General features: G+C 45.1%; 1 protein-coding gene across 3 annotated transcripts in view; it reads right to left on the bottom strand.

Annotated features, from left to right (window-relative positions):
* Srgap2 (SLIT-ROBO Rho GTPase activating protein 2) overlaps positions 1 to 17966 on the bottom strand; it is a 239592-nt gene that overhangs the window by 12440 nt on the left and 209186 nt on the right. For all 3 annotated transcript variants that reach the window (XM_048357034.1, XM_048357033.1, XM_048357035.1), the window contains exons 15-18: positions 12060 to 12137; positions 11113 to 11247; positions 8960 to 9065; positions 3129 to 3353 (exon numbers count right to left, since the gene is read on the bottom strand). In XM_048357034.1, the coding sequence (XP_048212991.1) occupies positions 3129 to 3353; positions 8960 to 9065; positions 11113 to 11247; positions 12060 to 12137 (544 nt within the window). The remainder of the gene's footprint in view (positions 1 to 3128; positions 3354 to 8959; positions 9066 to 11112; positions 11248 to 12059; positions 12138 to 17966) is intronic.

The raw sequence follows: 17966 nt of genomic DNA on the forward strand, positions 1-17966 counted from the left end.
TACTCATTACCTGACCTATAAAATGTTAACCCCTCTGTACAACACCTTACTAATAACAACAAAATTATATAAGAAAGAAAACCCAGAACTGAACTGTTCAAAAGCCAGTTTTCTACATCAATTTGTTCCCCGTTCTCAAGGGGAGGAGGGGTATGGAGTATGGCAGAAGGGAAGTACTGGTTTCCACAACTATTTGAAAACCAGCTCAGACATTTAGTAGCTAGGTGACCCTGGACAAGTGACTTGATCTCCTTGACCCTCAGCTAAGTCACCCATCCACTGAAAACAATGACTTGCTCTGCAAGGAATCAATGATAGAATTTGGTGATATAATGGCACCCTGAGGTACCGACTGTGTGCCACTTCCTTTCCCTCATTTGCTTGCTGCCCCTTTTCATGAAATCCTTTTGAGGTCGCTTGGTGACTTACTGGCCTGGGCACTGGTAAGAAAGAAGGGGCCGAGTCACAGGTGTGAGTGGAAAACAAGGGCAGAGCAAGAATTGTCGTATGGAAGCAGGGATGGAAGCTGAGTCAAGTTCATGGAAAAATGCACATATTCTCAAGACAACCCAGGGCAGAGAACTGAGAATTGCCACAGGACCGACCACGATGCCATTTCTATTCTTATCTTTTGGCTCAGACAAGTTAGAATTAAGAGGAATTCTTAACTTCTTGAAAAGCTCAGGAAAGCCCTGTTCCTATCTGGTTTCTTCCTCTGGCAGCAGGTGGTAACAGGTGAACCTTTCCTGGTAGATTTATGGATGGCCTCCAGTCCCATACCCTGCTGTGCTGACTCTAGCCCTGCAGACTATCCCTAGCATGGGTTCCTACCCTCCTTGAAGTTCCTCAATGACAAGGTGACTAGCTCAGTATCAAGGGGAGCAAGTCAGTCAGTTCAAGTCAGAGAACATTCTGGGAAAACATCAGTAGGAATTCTTTGTTAAAAAATCCAGGCACAATCCCTTTCTGTTTTCTGGGCCCTCTATGAGTTTGGTGACATTGTGGAAACTCTCAGGGGCCCCTGGGGCACAGAGGGCAAAAAGCAAACGTTTTCCCAGAGTGGAGTTCATTCTTGTGGCTGTTTGGTGACTGAACAGGCCCCCACCTTCAGGGCATTGTTATAAATCACAGCACCCAACTTCAACCCAGTTTCTGAGTCACCAAACCAGGCTGAAGCTAATCCAACATGCCCCAGGTGCCATTAATCAAGAGACCTCCTTCAGAACCCTCTATACTGTGGTGTGGCCTTTACACAAGATGATTCTTTTTAAGGTCCCTGTAACCCTAAAATCCATGCTTCTCTCATTCCACCCCTCAGGCCCACCAACATGCGAGGTCTTAGAAAGAGTCCACCATGGGCCCAGTGGTAATCTGAGGAAACCAGGCCCCAGTTTTAGGGTCAGTTTAGTGTTCTAGAATGGATTTGCCCTTCCTGCCCGTGGCTGTAGGGCTGTAGGGAGGCCCAGGGCCTGGGTCCATTCTCCTGGCAGTCCTGGTTTCCAGCCCTCTCAACCTAAGGTCACTGACTCCTGCTCCTTGGTGCATCCAGCCTGAGTGAGGCCTGGGCTTTGGTAGTAATTTTCCCCCGACTAATCCAGTCTTTCTACAGGCCATTAATAAGTATCAGATGCACAACAAATGAGAGTGAAAATACCTTAGAGCAAACCGGAGGAAGGGACTTGTCTGCACATGCCCCAACGAGCCACACCTCTTTGGCTTTCTGCTCCCTTGAGCAGGGTGCTGGGGTTGCTGATACAGGGGGGTTTTGTGCCCCCACAGCTGTGCAGGTAAAAGCAAGGATAGGGAATCGTATTCCACAGCTTTTCACTACTTATATGAGATGGAAAAGCAACTTCTTCTTGGGTGGTGTGCATGAGGTCAGCCAGGAGACTGATGCCTGAACTGACCAGCTTCCCCAGCCACATCCCAATCCTCTGTTGGCGACAGGACACTTTCCCTCCAAGCCAGCCAGCTGCGGCTCTGCCACCTTGGACTCAGACCTTGGATCTAGAGTTCAGCAGAGAGGAATGAACCCAGCGATGTCACTACCATTAAGACGCTCACACAGGCACAAGTATTACTTTCCTCACTCCTTGGGCAGGAGGCTGTTCTGTGGGTGTCAGGGAGAAGCAAGGACCAATTGGTTTCTAATTAAGTAAACAACCTCCCCGGTCCTCCCCTACCTTGGTTGATAGAAATGGGACTAGCTAAATTGGTTGCAGATGTTGAATTCCGATGGAGTCTTTGGACTCCCTTGTGCTTTCAGCTCAGGCTGAAACACTATTTAGGGGAAGAAGGGAGGGAGAAGAAGGGAGGAAGACAAGGGACATTGGGGATTCAAAGGTAGGCGGTTGCCTCTGTGTTTAGTGGGAATGACACTATGATGGTATCGTGGTGGCTGTGTGGGGTGATGGCGCACTGTCCTAGGAGACAAGAGATCAGGGTTGAATGCCTGACGCAGCACCTCTGGCCTCTCTGGGTGGCAGGGACTTTATCTATAACATGGAACTGTGATGTCACTGTTTGCTAATGATTCATTATTTATCTAATGGAGGGTTCTACCAAAGATGTACCCTAGGGATTCCTCTTAGATCTCAGTGCTCAGCCTCTACAGTAGGATTTAATACCACTTCAGGGTGGGACCGTACATGCCTAACCTGCCGACATGAAATAACCTTTATTTCCCTTCATACATTTCTGAAATCATTCTAATGGGTCAGCTTATAAACTCAGTGAGGAAATTATGCCTCGTTTCTAAACTCTTCCCAAGAACAATGGGATTCCCTAGGACCAGTGCTGTTATTCTCACAAGGCAGAGCTGAGCCTGATGAACAGCGGCTTTAGACCCCACTTTAAGGTGAGTCTCCTTTTCTGGAGTATTAGTGTTACTATCATTGCCGTTACTACTGTCTTTTTCAACAGTCCTTCAGCATCAGAACTCCTAACAAAAGGGACAAGGTGGTAGGATAGCCTATGACATCCCTAGACCCCAAAGCCCAGAAAAGCCAGGGAGCAATGGCTGGAGGACCTGGTGGAGAAAAAACCCCATTGGTTTCTGCTTGGCCATCTGGCCCCTGAACCAGTGAATGTTGGTGTTGCCCTCCCTCCTCCAGCCCCAAGCTCCCTACCAGTAATCCTCCATGCTTCCTCCTCTGCTGTAGACGGGGCCCTCCAGCTCCCTGGGGTTTGGGAAGATGTTCTCATGCTGGATGATGATGGTTTTGATCAGCTCATTCACGTGGGCTTGGCAGGACACCTGGTCGTGGCCCTCCGGCACCGACATCAGTGAGGGCCCAAAGCAGATGGCGAGGTTGTAGGGGTCCATCATGTTCTCTTCACTGAACTGTGATAAACTGGAGGAGAAGGGAGAGGGGGCAAGCTGGAAAGCTCTCGCATGAATGCCCAGAAAGCACAACCACAGGAGGCACTGCCAGGAGCAAAGGCAGGAAGTCTACAAATTGCCACCTGCCTTTCTGGCCATCAGATCCCTTCCAGAAAGTCAGTTTAGGAAAACACTGACCACCACAGGTAAGGTGGAGGTACCTGCTTGCAGGCCTTACTCTTGCTTTTGTTCTAGCTCATTATTCAACGCCTTCTTCTAATTCTGACCCTCCCCTTGATCTTATTCACCAAAGCTGCTCTGACTTGAGAACATGTCACTCGGCAGAGGGGCCCAACCCATGAGCAGCCAGAGCAGATGGGCAGATGGGGACCCTTTGCTTGCCTTGGTGAGTGATGATCTGGTTAGGAGGTGTAGGCACTGGGCACTGTATACCTTCTTGCTTACCAAACCCACCAAATTATTAGGGGTATTCAACTTAAACCTCTAAATGTATCTTTAAAATAGTGGACAGAGTAGCTTTTGTATTCCAACAGGACAGTGAATTTATTTCTAAGACCATTAATGCAATTATTTTTCCTTTTCATATTATCCTCCTGTAGATTATATCTAAGAGTTTTTCAGGAAAAGGTCAGCATACTGTTCAAATTCTGTTAGGCTTCCTCTGAATGCAAATTGGCTTCATTATTGGGTACTTACTTATTCTGGGAACTGCCCCCTGCTTTCCAGATGCAGCTGCTCTAGCCATACCTCTGACCCTGGACAAGGACTCAAGGCCCTCAATGAGTAATTGCATCCAATGAGTCCCCACGGGCCCCCAACTGTCCAGGCACAGAAGGCTGGGCCAGCTCTGGATAGATCCCGCACACAGCCTGCAGAGCTGGGAGCACTGCTATGGGGAACAAACCTTCTCTGTTGCGGGCATAAGCCGGAAGTTCCCAGGGTCTGATTCTGAAAAGAATCATGGAAAGAAACCAGAGCCCTCTGATGCCAAGTTAGAGCCCCCTGCCTCAGCTGTCTTTAAGAGGGCAGCTACTCTTCTGAATTCAGCAGAGTTGATTTCTAGAGTACCCTGCATTGAGATTTACATTACAAAGTTGGTTTCCTTCTAACTTAATGTCTCGGCTCTTGTCCGGACTCTAAACCCCTTCAGGAGTCATTGCAGACACGTGAAGGGACCCAACAGATATGCACTATCACGGGATGAAGGAGCTGAGCACTGCTCTTCTGTATGACTTAGACCCAAATGCAGAAGAGGCCATCGGTGGGGAAGCTATCATCTCAGTGGCTGGACTGCTTCACAGGAGTTCTTTGTTGTTGTTATTCTGAGACAGGGTTTCAATATGTAGCCCAGGCTTTCCTTTCCTTAATCTTGAGATCTTCCTGCCTCAGCCTCTTGAGTGCTAGGATTATAGAAGTATGCCACTACATCTTGTAAGTTTAAGAACTCACAAGTGTTCTTTATTTGTTTTATTTGTGCCCACACTAAGGTTTGAATCCAGGACCTAGGTGCTGTTCCTAGCTTTCTCATTCAAGGCTGGCACTCTACCACTTATGCCACAGCTCTACTTCTGAGGAGAGTTCTTAAATATTTAGCTGTATAATCCTTCCTTGGATCGTGAGTTGGAAGCAGATTTGGAAGTGTCTTAGTCTGCTGCTCTGTCACATAAAAGCTGGAGAGAGACAGGAGACATACTTTCCCGGGTAGCTTCAGCTAATCCCAGATCCAGTTGTCATGGAGAGACAGGAGGCTCAGCAAGGCCTTGTTTCTTAAATGTGGGCTGATAGTGTTCGCAAGAAACCAGTCTCTAAGAAGACTAATGGTCAAAGGGAAGAAACTAGCACTGGGAGTACCAAGTGAAAGCCCTAGGACCAGTGAAGAATGCTTGGAAATCTCCTATGGAAGGGGATGTCCCATTCATAAATGGCCGCAATGATCAGGAGCTTGTGGAAGGCATATCTTCATGGATTGTAGTCTCATGAAGCTAGATAAACATAGACTAAGATTCTTTTTTCTCTTCCAATCATCAGAGGGAGTATCTATACTTAGGAGCTAAAGCAGTGGGGTTTTTTTTTACCAACTGGGAACACAGGTGTCTTCAAGAATTTGACAATTAACTTGTGTAGCAAATGCCTATAGTCCCAGTGATTTTGGAGACTGAGGCAGGAAGGTCATTTGACTCTAAGAGTCTGAGGCAAGCCTAGGCTTGCAGAACCTTGTCACAAATAAACAAAAGTATTTTGTTTTGTTTTGTTTTGTTTTTGGCCAGTCCTGGGGCTTGGACTCAGGGCCTGAGCACTGTCCCTGGGTTCTTTTTGCTCAAGGCTAGCACTCTGCCTCTTGAGCCACAGCGCCACTTCTGGCCATTTTCTGTATATGTGGTGCTGGGGAATCGAACCCAGGGCCTCATGTATATGAGGCAAGCACTCTTGCCACTAGGCCATATCCCCAGCCCATAAATAAACAAAAGTATTTTGAAGCCTGGGCATAGTGATGCTTATCTATAATTGAAACTACTCAGGAGATAGAGTCAAGGTGATCACAGTCTAAAACCCATTGAGACCCTATCTCTAAAACGGGTAGAGTACTTACTTAGCCCTGAGTTTAGGCCCTAGCCATATACACACAAATGCATACAACTTTGTGTTACACTCCAGTCACCTCTGGAACCTGTAGCGACAAAGGGGGGTTCTGAAAGTGGACCCATGCAGAGGCTCCACCAGGAGCTATCAACCAACTCTGTCCACACCATTTGTTAAGGGCCCATCTTTCCATGGAAGTGCTTTTTTTTTTTTTTTTGCCAGTCCTGGGGCTTGGACTCAGGGCCTGAGCACTGTCCCTAGCACTCTACCACTTGAGCCAAAGAACCATTTCCAGTCTTTTCTGTGTATGTGGTGCTGAGGAATTAAACCCAGGGCTTCATGCATGCTAGGTGAGCACTCTACCGCTAAGCCACATTCCCAGCCCTGGAACTGCTCTTCTTTACTATCTATGTCCTGCATTCTATTCATTATACACTTAGAAAACCTTGTGATTATTCATGCTGCATCATTTAAATGAAACTGATTTTGATGAGCAAATCAATCTTCCTTAAAGTTGGACAAAGAAAACAAAATTAATGATTGGAATTGGTACAACTGTCATGTTTTCTTCAGTGAAGGCCACCATCTCCAGCTTTGTTCCACTCCAGCTCTCTTATTCTACTGTTTTTCCTCCTCTGCACGCTCAGAAAGGAGAATGAGATGATTGTACCTTCACACACCCCAGGCCTTCCTAGATCCCCTAACCTCTGATTTGGCCTACTTGCTCATGGGGGACAAACCAGGTTCACACTGAGGATAAGTCTGGTCAGTGAGGGAAGACAGGATGGGTGCCCCTTAGGGGACTGACTAACCGGACAGTAATAAGCAGAGTTTCTTGGTTACTTATCAACACTGCGTAAGTCTGAGTAAGTTATGAGGCTGCAGACGTAGCCTCGTGGAGGAGGTAGGTTAGGGACTAGGACTCTCTGTACCTCTGCAAGGCCAGTAGCAGGGATATGTGATGGTGTGGGTATCCTAGAGAGAACTCCAACTGTGGCTGTTAATCCAGATGCCTATCAGGCCAGGCCACCTTGAACTTGTAAGGAACATAAAGCTTTTGAAACTGACTCTAAAGTTGTATTCCTTTTATGTGAGATCAACCATATAGAAAGAGTGCATCTTCACAAAGAAGTATGTACTAAAAAGTTCCCTCACACCTTGGCTTACCTTCCCTTTCCCCCACTTTGATGGACACGTGGATCTAGGGAACTGTTACTCAACTCTATGAAAATCTGCAAGCCAGTGTGATGACAGATGACAAGTGACTCCTGTGGACTGGGGAGTAATGTGGATGTCAGGGGACCAGGGTTAACGGAGGCTTGCCTGCCCTGACCCCACAGGGCATTGTTGGCACATCAGGTTGCAGGTCTCAATCACTTTTCAATAGATCAACCGATCTGTTTTTCGTTGATCATAGGGCTTGAACTCAGTGCTGTCCCTGAGGTTTTCTGCTCAAGGATAGCACTCCAATACTCTGAACCACAGCTCTACTTCCAGACTCCTGGTGGTTAACTGGAGATAAGTATCACACTTTTTCCTGCCTGGGCTGGCTTTGAACCATGATCTTCAGGTCTCAGCCTCTTTTTTTTTGGCCAGTCCTGGGCTTGGACTCAGGGCCTGAGCACTGTCCCTGGCTTCTTTTTGCTCAAGGCTAGCACTCTGCCACACTTGAGCCTCTTCTGGCCCCTTCTGGCCGTTTTCTATATATGTGGTGCTGGGGAATTGAACCCAGGGTTTCATGTATAGGAGGCAAGCACTCTTGCCACTAGGCCATATCCCCAGCCCAGGTCTCAGCCTCTTGAATAGCTAGGATTACAGGTGTGAGCCACCAGCGCCTGGCTAAGAATCTGTAATTTAAAAAGTAGAATACCCAAACTGTTATACCCAAATGATATCTCAAGGTTTTTCAAGACACTATGGACCTGTGGAAAACACACTGGACATGTTATCTGATAGAGGATCGGGCCGCCCACTTACAACCTCTGTTTTGGGTTGTGGAGGGAGAAATTACGGTGAAAGCCAAATGAAGAGGGACCTGGAAGTGAAAGCTTGCTGCTTTTATTGCCATGTCATGTTTTACCTGGGCAAAGACAGGATGCTTTGGACAGGTACAAATGCCTCATGCAAGCCCAGGCTCCTACAGTCCTCAGGCCTTTCTCGTAGCCACCTTCATTCCCTGGGCGAGTAGCTGAACACCAACATACGGGTGACGCTCATATTGGTTCTACCCTAGGTTTCTCCCAGACCATCAGATTCCTATGTTCAGCTACTTAAACTCTCCACTTGGACGTCTAATTCATTACTTTTGCCCATATGGCCCTGTCCTGATCCTCTCTTCCACACCCTGTTTTCCCTAAGCTCCATAAATGCAAACCTCATTTTCCTGTGGCTCAAAAATTTAAGATTTCTTTCCTCACAGTCTACAACCAGCCCACCAACAAGTCCTGACAATGCGTTGTTCAAAATATATCGCCAGCCTGACCCTTCCTCACCACCCTCCACCTACCAACACCTGACCAGACCACACCATATGTGTTGGGAAAAGCCTCTTTTCTCTTCACAACTTTCTGCAATAACTCTTCCACAAAGCGGTGGGTAGGTTTGAAAATAAACAGAATCAGATCATATCAGTGTTACACTTAAGATACTCTAGACATGTCTCAAATTTAAGCCCACCATGACCCTCATGCCTTGAGTGTTCCCGGGGTATCCTTTGCAGTTCATTTAGGCTGTGGCCTATACCTTGTCTTACACGAGAGTCCTTGGCAGCGCACCTGTCTAATGTATTCTCCATCCTCTTTACTCTTTTTCTTAAGCATTTGTTCCATCTGATAGCTGTGTTACTGTCTGTTCCTTTCTCTAAAACTCATACTAGATAATATCAAGGTTTTCTCTCTCATTTAACAATGTATTCTTGCAGCCTATTGCTATGGCCAACACACTCTTGATACTCAGTGAGTCCTGTTGGGATGGATGAATAGGCACAGTCTATATGGGACTTCAGTGATGCAGTTGTTCACTGAGGAGGCTACTCACTGATTGAGGAAGGCAAAGAGGTATCTCATGATAATCAGAGTGGTTTTGGGTAGGACCAGGAGGACTTTCCGGATGTGCAGTGCTCTCTCCTGCAGGTTGTCCATTGCTGAAAGAAGAAAGCCATATGTTATCCTTTCCTGTAACTGTGATCCCAAAGAGCAATGGTCATAAGCCCTTACTTCTAGAGGTGCAGCATGGCTACAGATTAAATCCGCAGAGCATTGGTGTACAGCAGCAAGCGTTTCCTCCCACTTGCTTGAGGTGGGGCTGCTGCCGGAAGGCACTAATTGTATCCTTCTTAGACACAAGATGGGACTGGAGCTGTCCCCCAGCACCAACCACCTTCTCACTCAAATTCCCATAAATAAGGAGCTGACTGACCATAAACCTGCCATGACTGCTAACACCCAGCCTTGGAGAACCCTCATCTTGGGAGGGAAAGAGATAATACAGGTCCTCTCCTGTCCACTCTACACATGATCATCTCCTCTTCTGGACAAGTCTGGCTGATCTTCTCTCCTCTATATGAGGTGGGCAGGAGTGGCATGTAACCAGACGTTGGAGCTAAAAAGTCTCTGGGTAAACAGCAATATCCCAGAAGAAGACAAGAGAAGTTCCTTGATTCTTACACTGTGGACAGATTAGTTACAGGGATGGCTCTGTGCTTGTGGTCTCCATGATGAAAATAGCGTGCTATGTGGATATTGTCATTTTCAATTAGTGTCTTTATGTGGAAAAGAACAGGTAAGGACTGAGCAAGAATATATCTCTAGGGGAGAACTGGGCAGCGAAGGCATCTTTATAGACTGTCCCGGCACTCCAGTCCAGCATAAGAGACTTCACTGAGGTTAGTCTTGCAAAAAGCATAAAGATGCAACTCAAGCAGTGCATATGCTCATGCTTGTTTGTTTGTTTGTTATTGTATTTTTCTTGTCTTTTCTAGTACTGGGGATCAAACCTAGGACATTGCACTTCCTAGGCAAGTGCTTTGCCACTGAGCCCTAGGGATGTATGTTCTTAATCAATCATGTCATTCCTTTCCTCTTGGGTCAACAAATAAAACATGAGAGCTAGCATCTTGCATGTTCTGGGCCTTTCTCAAAGAGGGAGAAGTCTACTGAGTAATCACTGAGTCAAAGGAAGAAGTATCTTTTTGTTTTGTTGTTGTTCTTTTTTAATAACCTTTATTTAACGTGCATTACAGAAACCATATAAGCAAGAAGTATCTTATCTTCATTTCATAGGTATGGTTTCCTCTGGCCTCTGACACCATCTTACAGATTAGGTCTGCTTCCAGGATGACCTGATATTGATCCAAGTTTCTGTGGATTGTTTTCCATGAAAACCAGTGGCAGTATCATGAGCTAAACTAAACGGGTAAAGGAAATAGCTTTTCAAGTCCCTAATTTTAGAGTAAGAAATGAGAACATCTACATCTTTCTCTGAGAAAATATCATTTTCAATGTTTAGGGTGTTTTTCTTCTTAGGAGAATACATATGAATACATCTAGCAGGGAGGCCAGGACATGTTTAAAGCAACAAGCAGGAAACATTTTCAATAGTTACGTTTTTCCCCTTGGTATCATGAAAACCCCAGTCACTGATTTATATGCTTCAAATAACTGAAAAGACTGCATCTTATGGATAGAGGTATTTTATAAAAGTAAAGTAAAGCTCAGAGAAGTCAACGAGTTTACAACTGAGGCAAAACAAAGGAAAAGGCTTAGGAGTGCTCACTTTGGGTCTTTAGACTATTAATTTTTTTTTAAGTGGTACTGTGGTTGGAACTCAGGACTTCACTAGCATGTCATCTGAGCTATGTCTCTAGTCTTGCTTTTTTCTGGTTATTTTAGAGATGGAGTCTTGTACCCTGTTCTGTTTAGCCTGGCTTTGAACTGAGATCCTTCAGATCTCAGCCTCCTGAGTAGCGCACGCCATCAGCACCAGGCTAGGTTCTAATTCTTAGTGGAAAGTCATTCTTCTCTCTACATCCTCTCCCCACAAATGATGGTGGCGTGGACATCAAAAGGAGAAGCTCACTGGGGAAGATGAAAACCAAGAGTTCAGGGAAAACAACTCCACAGAAATTTCTGGGTCTTTTGCTTCTAGGTGCGATGGCTCCAGAGCCAACATGGGATCAGGACGGTACTTACTGACGCAGGCCATCAGGTCATGGAAGATGTCCTTGGGGAAGAGTGGGTGTTCCAGACCCCGGAAATAAAGCTTCAGGACACCGGCTATGGAGTCCATGTCATGGTCATTCTGGTCCCCAGCCAGGGGGTCTTCTCCTGAGGATAAGCAATTCCCCCACAAAAAAAGGGAAAGCAGTGAGAGAGGCAAAAACACTTGGGTTGAAGCAGAGGCAGTGGGGGATAGGTGCTTGTGTCTTCATTCCCTTCCACGAGTGGACAGACTAAAGAGCAGGTAAAGCAGATTACTAAGGCTTGGGACGATTCCCTGGGGGATGGGGTTGGGACACAGGAACTACTTCTCTCACAGAACCACAAAACCAGGTTGTGACTGAGCCCCTAGGGGAAGAAAATGAGGCTAAAGAGGCCAGTTCTTCTGACTAGCTCTCATCCCTCCTGGCCTGCAGCAAAGGACACCTACTTACAAGAGAACAATCATGCCAGAGCTCCCTATGGAAAATTTCCTATCAGATGTAATTAGATTTAATGATAGGACCAACCTCAAATTGAAACTATATATATCCATTACAGTGACGGAAATTGCCAAAGCTTGCCCATTACCTTAATAGCCCACAAGATAATAAATGGGCTACAATGAACAGGCACATTAGCCTTGATATTAACTGCCACCAAGGGTTTTGGATAGGCCATAAACCGCTTGGATCTTGTAGTTAACTTCTTGGGTTTTGGCAGATCATCTGCAGGAGAGGGGCAGGCTGGGTGGGGCTGAGAAGGAAGGATGCTGGAATGTACTCCCCACACCTCTCTGCATATCTATGGGGAGTTCATGAAGAGAGCAGGTGAGGAGCTGAAGAGGGCGGCAAGTTGGCTTCTTGAACTCTGGGACTTCTCAGGGGAGAAAGGTGGAGAGAGGGGACATGTCTGGTCTCACAGTCAAGGCTGTTCCTCACCTCTCTCAAATGCATTTTTGATGTCATTCACCTCCACCTGGGAGCCAGACACTCGGAAGATTCCTTCGTGCTGTAGTCCTGGAAACACACAGGAGAAGTGATTAACGAGAGAAGGCACAGTGCCATGCTTAGTTAAATACATATCTCCCCGAGCACCCAGTCTCTTTTCTTTTTTCAAGCCAAAATGAAAAAAAAAAAAAAAGTGGGCTGGGAATATGGCCTAGTGGTAGAGCGCTTGCCTCGTATAAATGAAGCCCTGGGTTCAATTCCTCAGTACCACATATATAGAAAAGGCCAGAAGTGGCGCTGTAGTTCAAGCGGCAGAGTGCTAGCCTTGAGCAAAAAGAAGCCAGGGACAGTGCTCAGGCCATGAGTTCAAGCTCCAGGATTGGCAAAAAAGAAAAAAAACTGCAGGGACAACGGGAATGTTACTGTGATGATTGTAAAGCATTGGCCTAAAGACAGTTAGTGACTTAAGGGAAGGGCTGTTCTATAGCTCACTTCTCTCCTGTCACACAGGGCCTTCCCCTTGTCTTTGCCTATCTGTTCTCAGCTGTAAATGGGAATTGGCTCATCAGACTTTCTTATTACCCAGGGTCAAGAACAGGAGATAGGTCATGCAAGCAAGACATTAGGGACTGTCAGAGGAGGCTCCTCAGGTCTGAGGTCATAAATGAATTCTTTTACTTGTTTTCACACAGTCCCACTAGTCTAGGGAAAGATGTTTCCAGATGATGGAAGGACTCTCTTAACAGATAGCACTGCCAGCATTCAGGCATAACCCTTGCTCTGAAGAAAGCATCAGAAATATTACATTATGGTAACATGTACGTGTACACACACACACGCACACAAGCGCACACACACACACCCTCTGTTTTGTTAAGAGTAGAAATAATCATGAAAAATAAAGCTTGTATAGTGACTGTTGCTAAAAAGTACTTTCATAAAAACACTTGGTGTACACACAAATGGCAACTTTACAGTAAGCCAGAATTAGCAGTAATCCCATTTTTTAGAAGAGGAAATGGATGAATGATGACCAGCCTCATAGGAACTGAGGACTTGTGGCTACAGTCATGGACTCATCATCCCTCAAGGCCAACACATGAGGCCTTTTGGTGTACAAGTCAGAGAGGGTGGAAGTCACCCTGGCCCATCTGGAGCTGGAGCCCAGAGAGACTCACAGGTAAAACTGCAAAGCCAGTAAGAGATCTGGGAAGCACCTCGTTCGTGCCAGGCCTTAGGGGTGGGCTGAACTGGCATCTCTATTAAAGCAGGACTGCCCAGCCTTTCTGAGGAGCCTTGGTCTCCACCTTGGCCACTCTGTCAACATCCCTTTGTGATAACATGTCAAGGAAACCTCACATTTCTTCTTGAGAAAACAAAATAAAGCAATGCTAAGTTTTGCTGGCTATTTCAGGGTTACCTTGTCAGAGAGAGGCAGCTGGATTCAATCAGCTGGACCTCTGGAGGTAAACCTCATGGATGAGGACTGTAATTGCTGAATCCAATTGAAACAGCATTAAGAAGTAAGCAGGAGGAATGTGATTACCTGGCTTGTAATAAGACTCAAGTTGTCTGCTCCTCTAAGGGAATCTACAGGATGTTCCTCACAGAAGGGCAGACAACATTAACATCTCATTAAGACCCATGTAGCAGTAGTATGTTACTTATCAAATGGAATACCAGAGCCAGATAATGTTGTTTAAAAAAGAGAATGTAAATAATGAGTTGACAGGTGCAGCCACATACCTAGTGACTTGTCATCGCAGAGGCCGGGCTACGTGGTGTGTCCTAGCTGTTGATGTGCTGCACAGCTCCTAGCTGGCCCTGCACCGGCTAGAGAGAGGGTCACCTTGTTGCTCTGGGGTAGGCTGGACCTTCAAGGAAACCACCTTGGCCCATGGGTCCAGGACAAGTAGAAGTGAAAGGTGTTGGAAATTGGGCAAGAGGCCTGAAACACTACCTGCTTCCCTTGGTCTAGTTTCTGGTTTTCCTGGAGGAAGGTGCTTTAGAAGGACTGCTTAGTTCTTCCTCAACAGACAGAAATTTTAGAGTGCCTGCCGCGATGCTTCTGAGAGCAGAAACTAAGTTTTCCAGAAAGAAAAGGGGAGAACCAGCTGCCTTTTGATTCCAAGGCAGGGTAAATCCTTGCATAAGCAAAATGGCATAGCCTCAATCTTTAGTTCTGTCCTTTTTCATAGTGCACGTTAACAAGAAAGTCTAAAACCCATGGGACATGGGCATGTCATTTTATATGTGGCAAAAAAAGCCCCTTCCATAGTAGGAGAAACACTTGGGCTCCTTGGCACAGGACGGAACTTTCTTAACAAAGACCCAGAAAGGCTACAAATCAAAGAAAGTTTGGACAAATGGGACTGCATCAAACTGCAGAGCTTCTGCACGGCAAAGAACATAGCTCGCAAGATAAACAGAAAGCCCACAGACTGGGAGAAGATCTTTACCAGCCATTCAACGGACAAAGGCCTCATATCTAAAATATATGCAGAACTAAAAAAATTACCCTCTTCCAAAACAAAACCGCAAAGAACCAATAGCCCCCTCATCAAGTGGGCTAAAGACTTACAAAGAGACTTCTCTGATGAGGAAATGAGAATGGCCAGGAGACATATGAAAAAGTGCTCTACATCACTGGCCATAAAAGAAATGCAAATCAAAACAAGATTGAGATTCCATCTCACCCCAGTAAGAATGTCATATATCAAGAAAACTAACAATAACAATTGTTGGAGGGGATGTGGCCAAAAGGGAACCCTACTTCATTGTTGGTGGGAATGTAAACTGGTTCAGCCACTCTGGCGAACAGTATGGAGATTCCTCAGAAGGCTAAATATAGAACTCCCCTATGACCCAGCAGCCCCACTTTTGGGTATCTATCCAAAAGACCACAAACAAAATCACAGTAATGCCACCAGCACAACAATGTTCATCGTAGCACAATTTGTCATAGCGAGAATCTGGAACCAACCCAGATGCCCCTCAGTAGATGAATGGATCAGGAAAATGTGGTACATATACACAATGGAATTTTATGCCTCTATCAGAAAGAATGACATTGTCCCATTTGTAAGGAAATGGAAGGACTTGGAAAAAAATTATACTAAGTGAAGTGAGCCAGACCCAAAGAAACATGGACTCTATGGTCTCCCTTATTGGGAGTAATTAGTACAGGTTTAGGCAAGTCATAGCAGAGCATCACAAGGCCCAATAGCTATACCCTATGAACACCTAAGATGATGCTAAGTGAAATGAACTCCATGTTATGGAGACAATTGTTATATCACAGTTGTAACTACTTTCAACGTCCCATGTGTATCTGTAGCTTCTATTATTGATGATGTCCTTGTATCACCTTCCTGTGGTTGTACCTACCCTATCTTTGTAATCTTATCTGAGTATATTGGAAACCGTGTATACTGGTATTAGAAGTAGGAAATTGAAAGGGAATACCAAAATTGAGAGACACAGGGTAAAAAAAGAAAAACAGCTACAAAAGCAATACTTGCAAAACTGTTTGGTGTAAGTGAACTGAACACCTCGGGGGCGGGGGGGGAAAGGGTAAGGGGGAGGGGGGAGGGGGTATGAGGGACAAGGTAACAAACAGTACAAGAAATGTATCCAATGCCTAACGTATGAAACTGTAACCTCTCTGTATATCAGTTTGATAATAAAAATTTGAAAAAAAAAAAAAAAAGCCCCTTCCATTTGGTGTGGGACCCAGCTCTTGCTAAGTGACTCTTGTTGGGTAATTCTGTTCCCTACCTCGTGGAAAAGATGGCTCCTCACGTTGCTCCTTCTCCCTTAAGATTCACTCTGATTCACACTAACAGGGAAGCTCAGCTTTCTTATCTAAGTAATGAAGAATTTAATGCTTTCCTCTGTGTGTGTGTGTGTGTGTGTGTGTGTGTGTGTGTAATAAGCACTGAGAGAGGTCCAGAGACAATTGTGAGACAAAGATAAGAATGGTATCCCCATTAAATACATAGATACTTTGGGCTTTTTATTGGAGGGAGGGGGGAGTTCATGAATACCTTGAGTCATTATTTGAGGGGGAAAATCAATTTAGCTAAACAAGCTACCCAAATTTGTAAGCTAACATCCTAAGATTAAAAAAGAAACCCAACAATCATCTATTTGCTTATTTAAAAATATACATAAAATAATATGGAATTGCTCATGTATACTTCTGTTATAAAAGTTACTTAACTCCTGTTTGCTTATAGCTATTTTTGCCTTTAGGCTAGTAGTATATAGTCAAAACATTGTTTTACAAAGTTACTTGGTTAGGTCTTTTCTTCTTCTTCATTCTCCTACAATGTGGTAGGCATTTATGACACAACTTTACTTGATACTGTTTACATTCCATCTGGGTTTTGCTTATAACCTAGTTTTATTTATTTGTCTATCCATTGAGTATTGGAAACCTTAGCATAGTTTTAAAAGTCAAAATTATACAAAAGATACTCAGAAAAATTGTCCTATACCTTTTCTATTTCCTACTACCCAAACATCCCTTTGTACCAATTTCCTATAAAAACCAATAACATACTAGCTTCTAGACTGTAGTTTTGGTAGTAATGCGATGATAATTGTATATTCTTTTTTTTTTTGGTCGGTTGTGGGACTTGAGTTCTGGGCTTGGACACTGTCCCTGAGCTTTTCAGCTCAAGGCTAGTGCTCTACTGCTTGAGCCACAGTGTCACTTCTGGTGGTTAATTGGAGCTAAGAGTCCCACAGACTTTCCTGCCTGGGCTGGATTTGAACTGTGATCCTCAGATCCCAGCCTCCTGAGTGGCTAGGATTACAGGCATGAGCCACCGACGCTCAGTTTGTATATTCTTATACTTTCTTACATGAAAGTCAGCACATTTTAGAGACTCTTAAGTATTTTGTTTTTCTCACTTAAAATATGTTCTGGGGGTGTGTGTGGAAGTGATAGAGCACTAGCCAATGAGCGAAGGCATCAGGTACTAAGTTGGAATCCTGGTCTCAGACAACAACAACATGTCCTAGGGATCCTGCCATATGAGGTCATGGACATCCATTACAACCCTGAAATGTATGGGCAGTTAGGTTGTTTCTAATATTTTGCAGTTGCAAACAGTGCTGCAGCAAAGAGCCTTGTGCATGCATTTTTATATTGCTGAAGGTAGATTTTCATGGTACATTCCTAGGATTGCTGGATTAAAAGGTAAGTGCATAGGCAGTTTTGTCAGATAATGCTAAATCCCCTCCCCAAATGGGTATACTGGCCTTCATCCCCATCATCAGTATTCAAGTCTGATAGTTTCTTCAGTGCAAAATGTTTGTCTCCTCATGTACTGCGCTGGTACAGGGGCAGACATTGGTGTGTTCAAAACACATGGTTGGAAATATCCCTGGGCTAACCAGACTATCCATCCTGTCTACCCTGGTCCACTGCAAGGAGCTTCCTGTTTCCAGGGATCCTTTTGCTTCCCCATCTCACTCACAATCTAAATGCAACCTTAGTCAACAAAGCCATAAGAGGGCTAGCCTAGGGATACATCTCCCGTCACTCTCTTTACTTTGCTGGCTTCAGCCATGCTGATGTCCTGTGTACTGTTCTCTGTACATGCCAACAATTGCTGCACTTTGTGTTCCCTCCCCTGCAAGACACTCTTCCTGGGATAATACACATAGCTCACCCCCTCACAACTCTGCTCAGGTCTCATCTACTCTGGAGAGGCCTATTCAGGGAGTCCATCTACAACAGTGTCCCCTTCCATTCTCCCTCCCTCACTTTGCTTTACTTTCTTCATGACACTCAACAACACTCAAAATATTACAAGCATTTATTTCTGGGCTGATCAACTGATCATCTGTTTGTCTCTCAGTAAAATGCACGGTCCAGGAGGACAGAAA

Source organism: Perognathus longimembris, chromosome 11, assembly GCF_023159225.1.
Source record: "Perognathus longimembris pacificus isolate PPM17 chromosome 11, ASM2315922v1, whole genome shotgun sequence".
NCBI classification, from domain to species: Eukaryota; Metazoa; Chordata; class Mammalia; order Rodentia; family Heteromyidae; genus Perognathus; species Perognathus longimembris.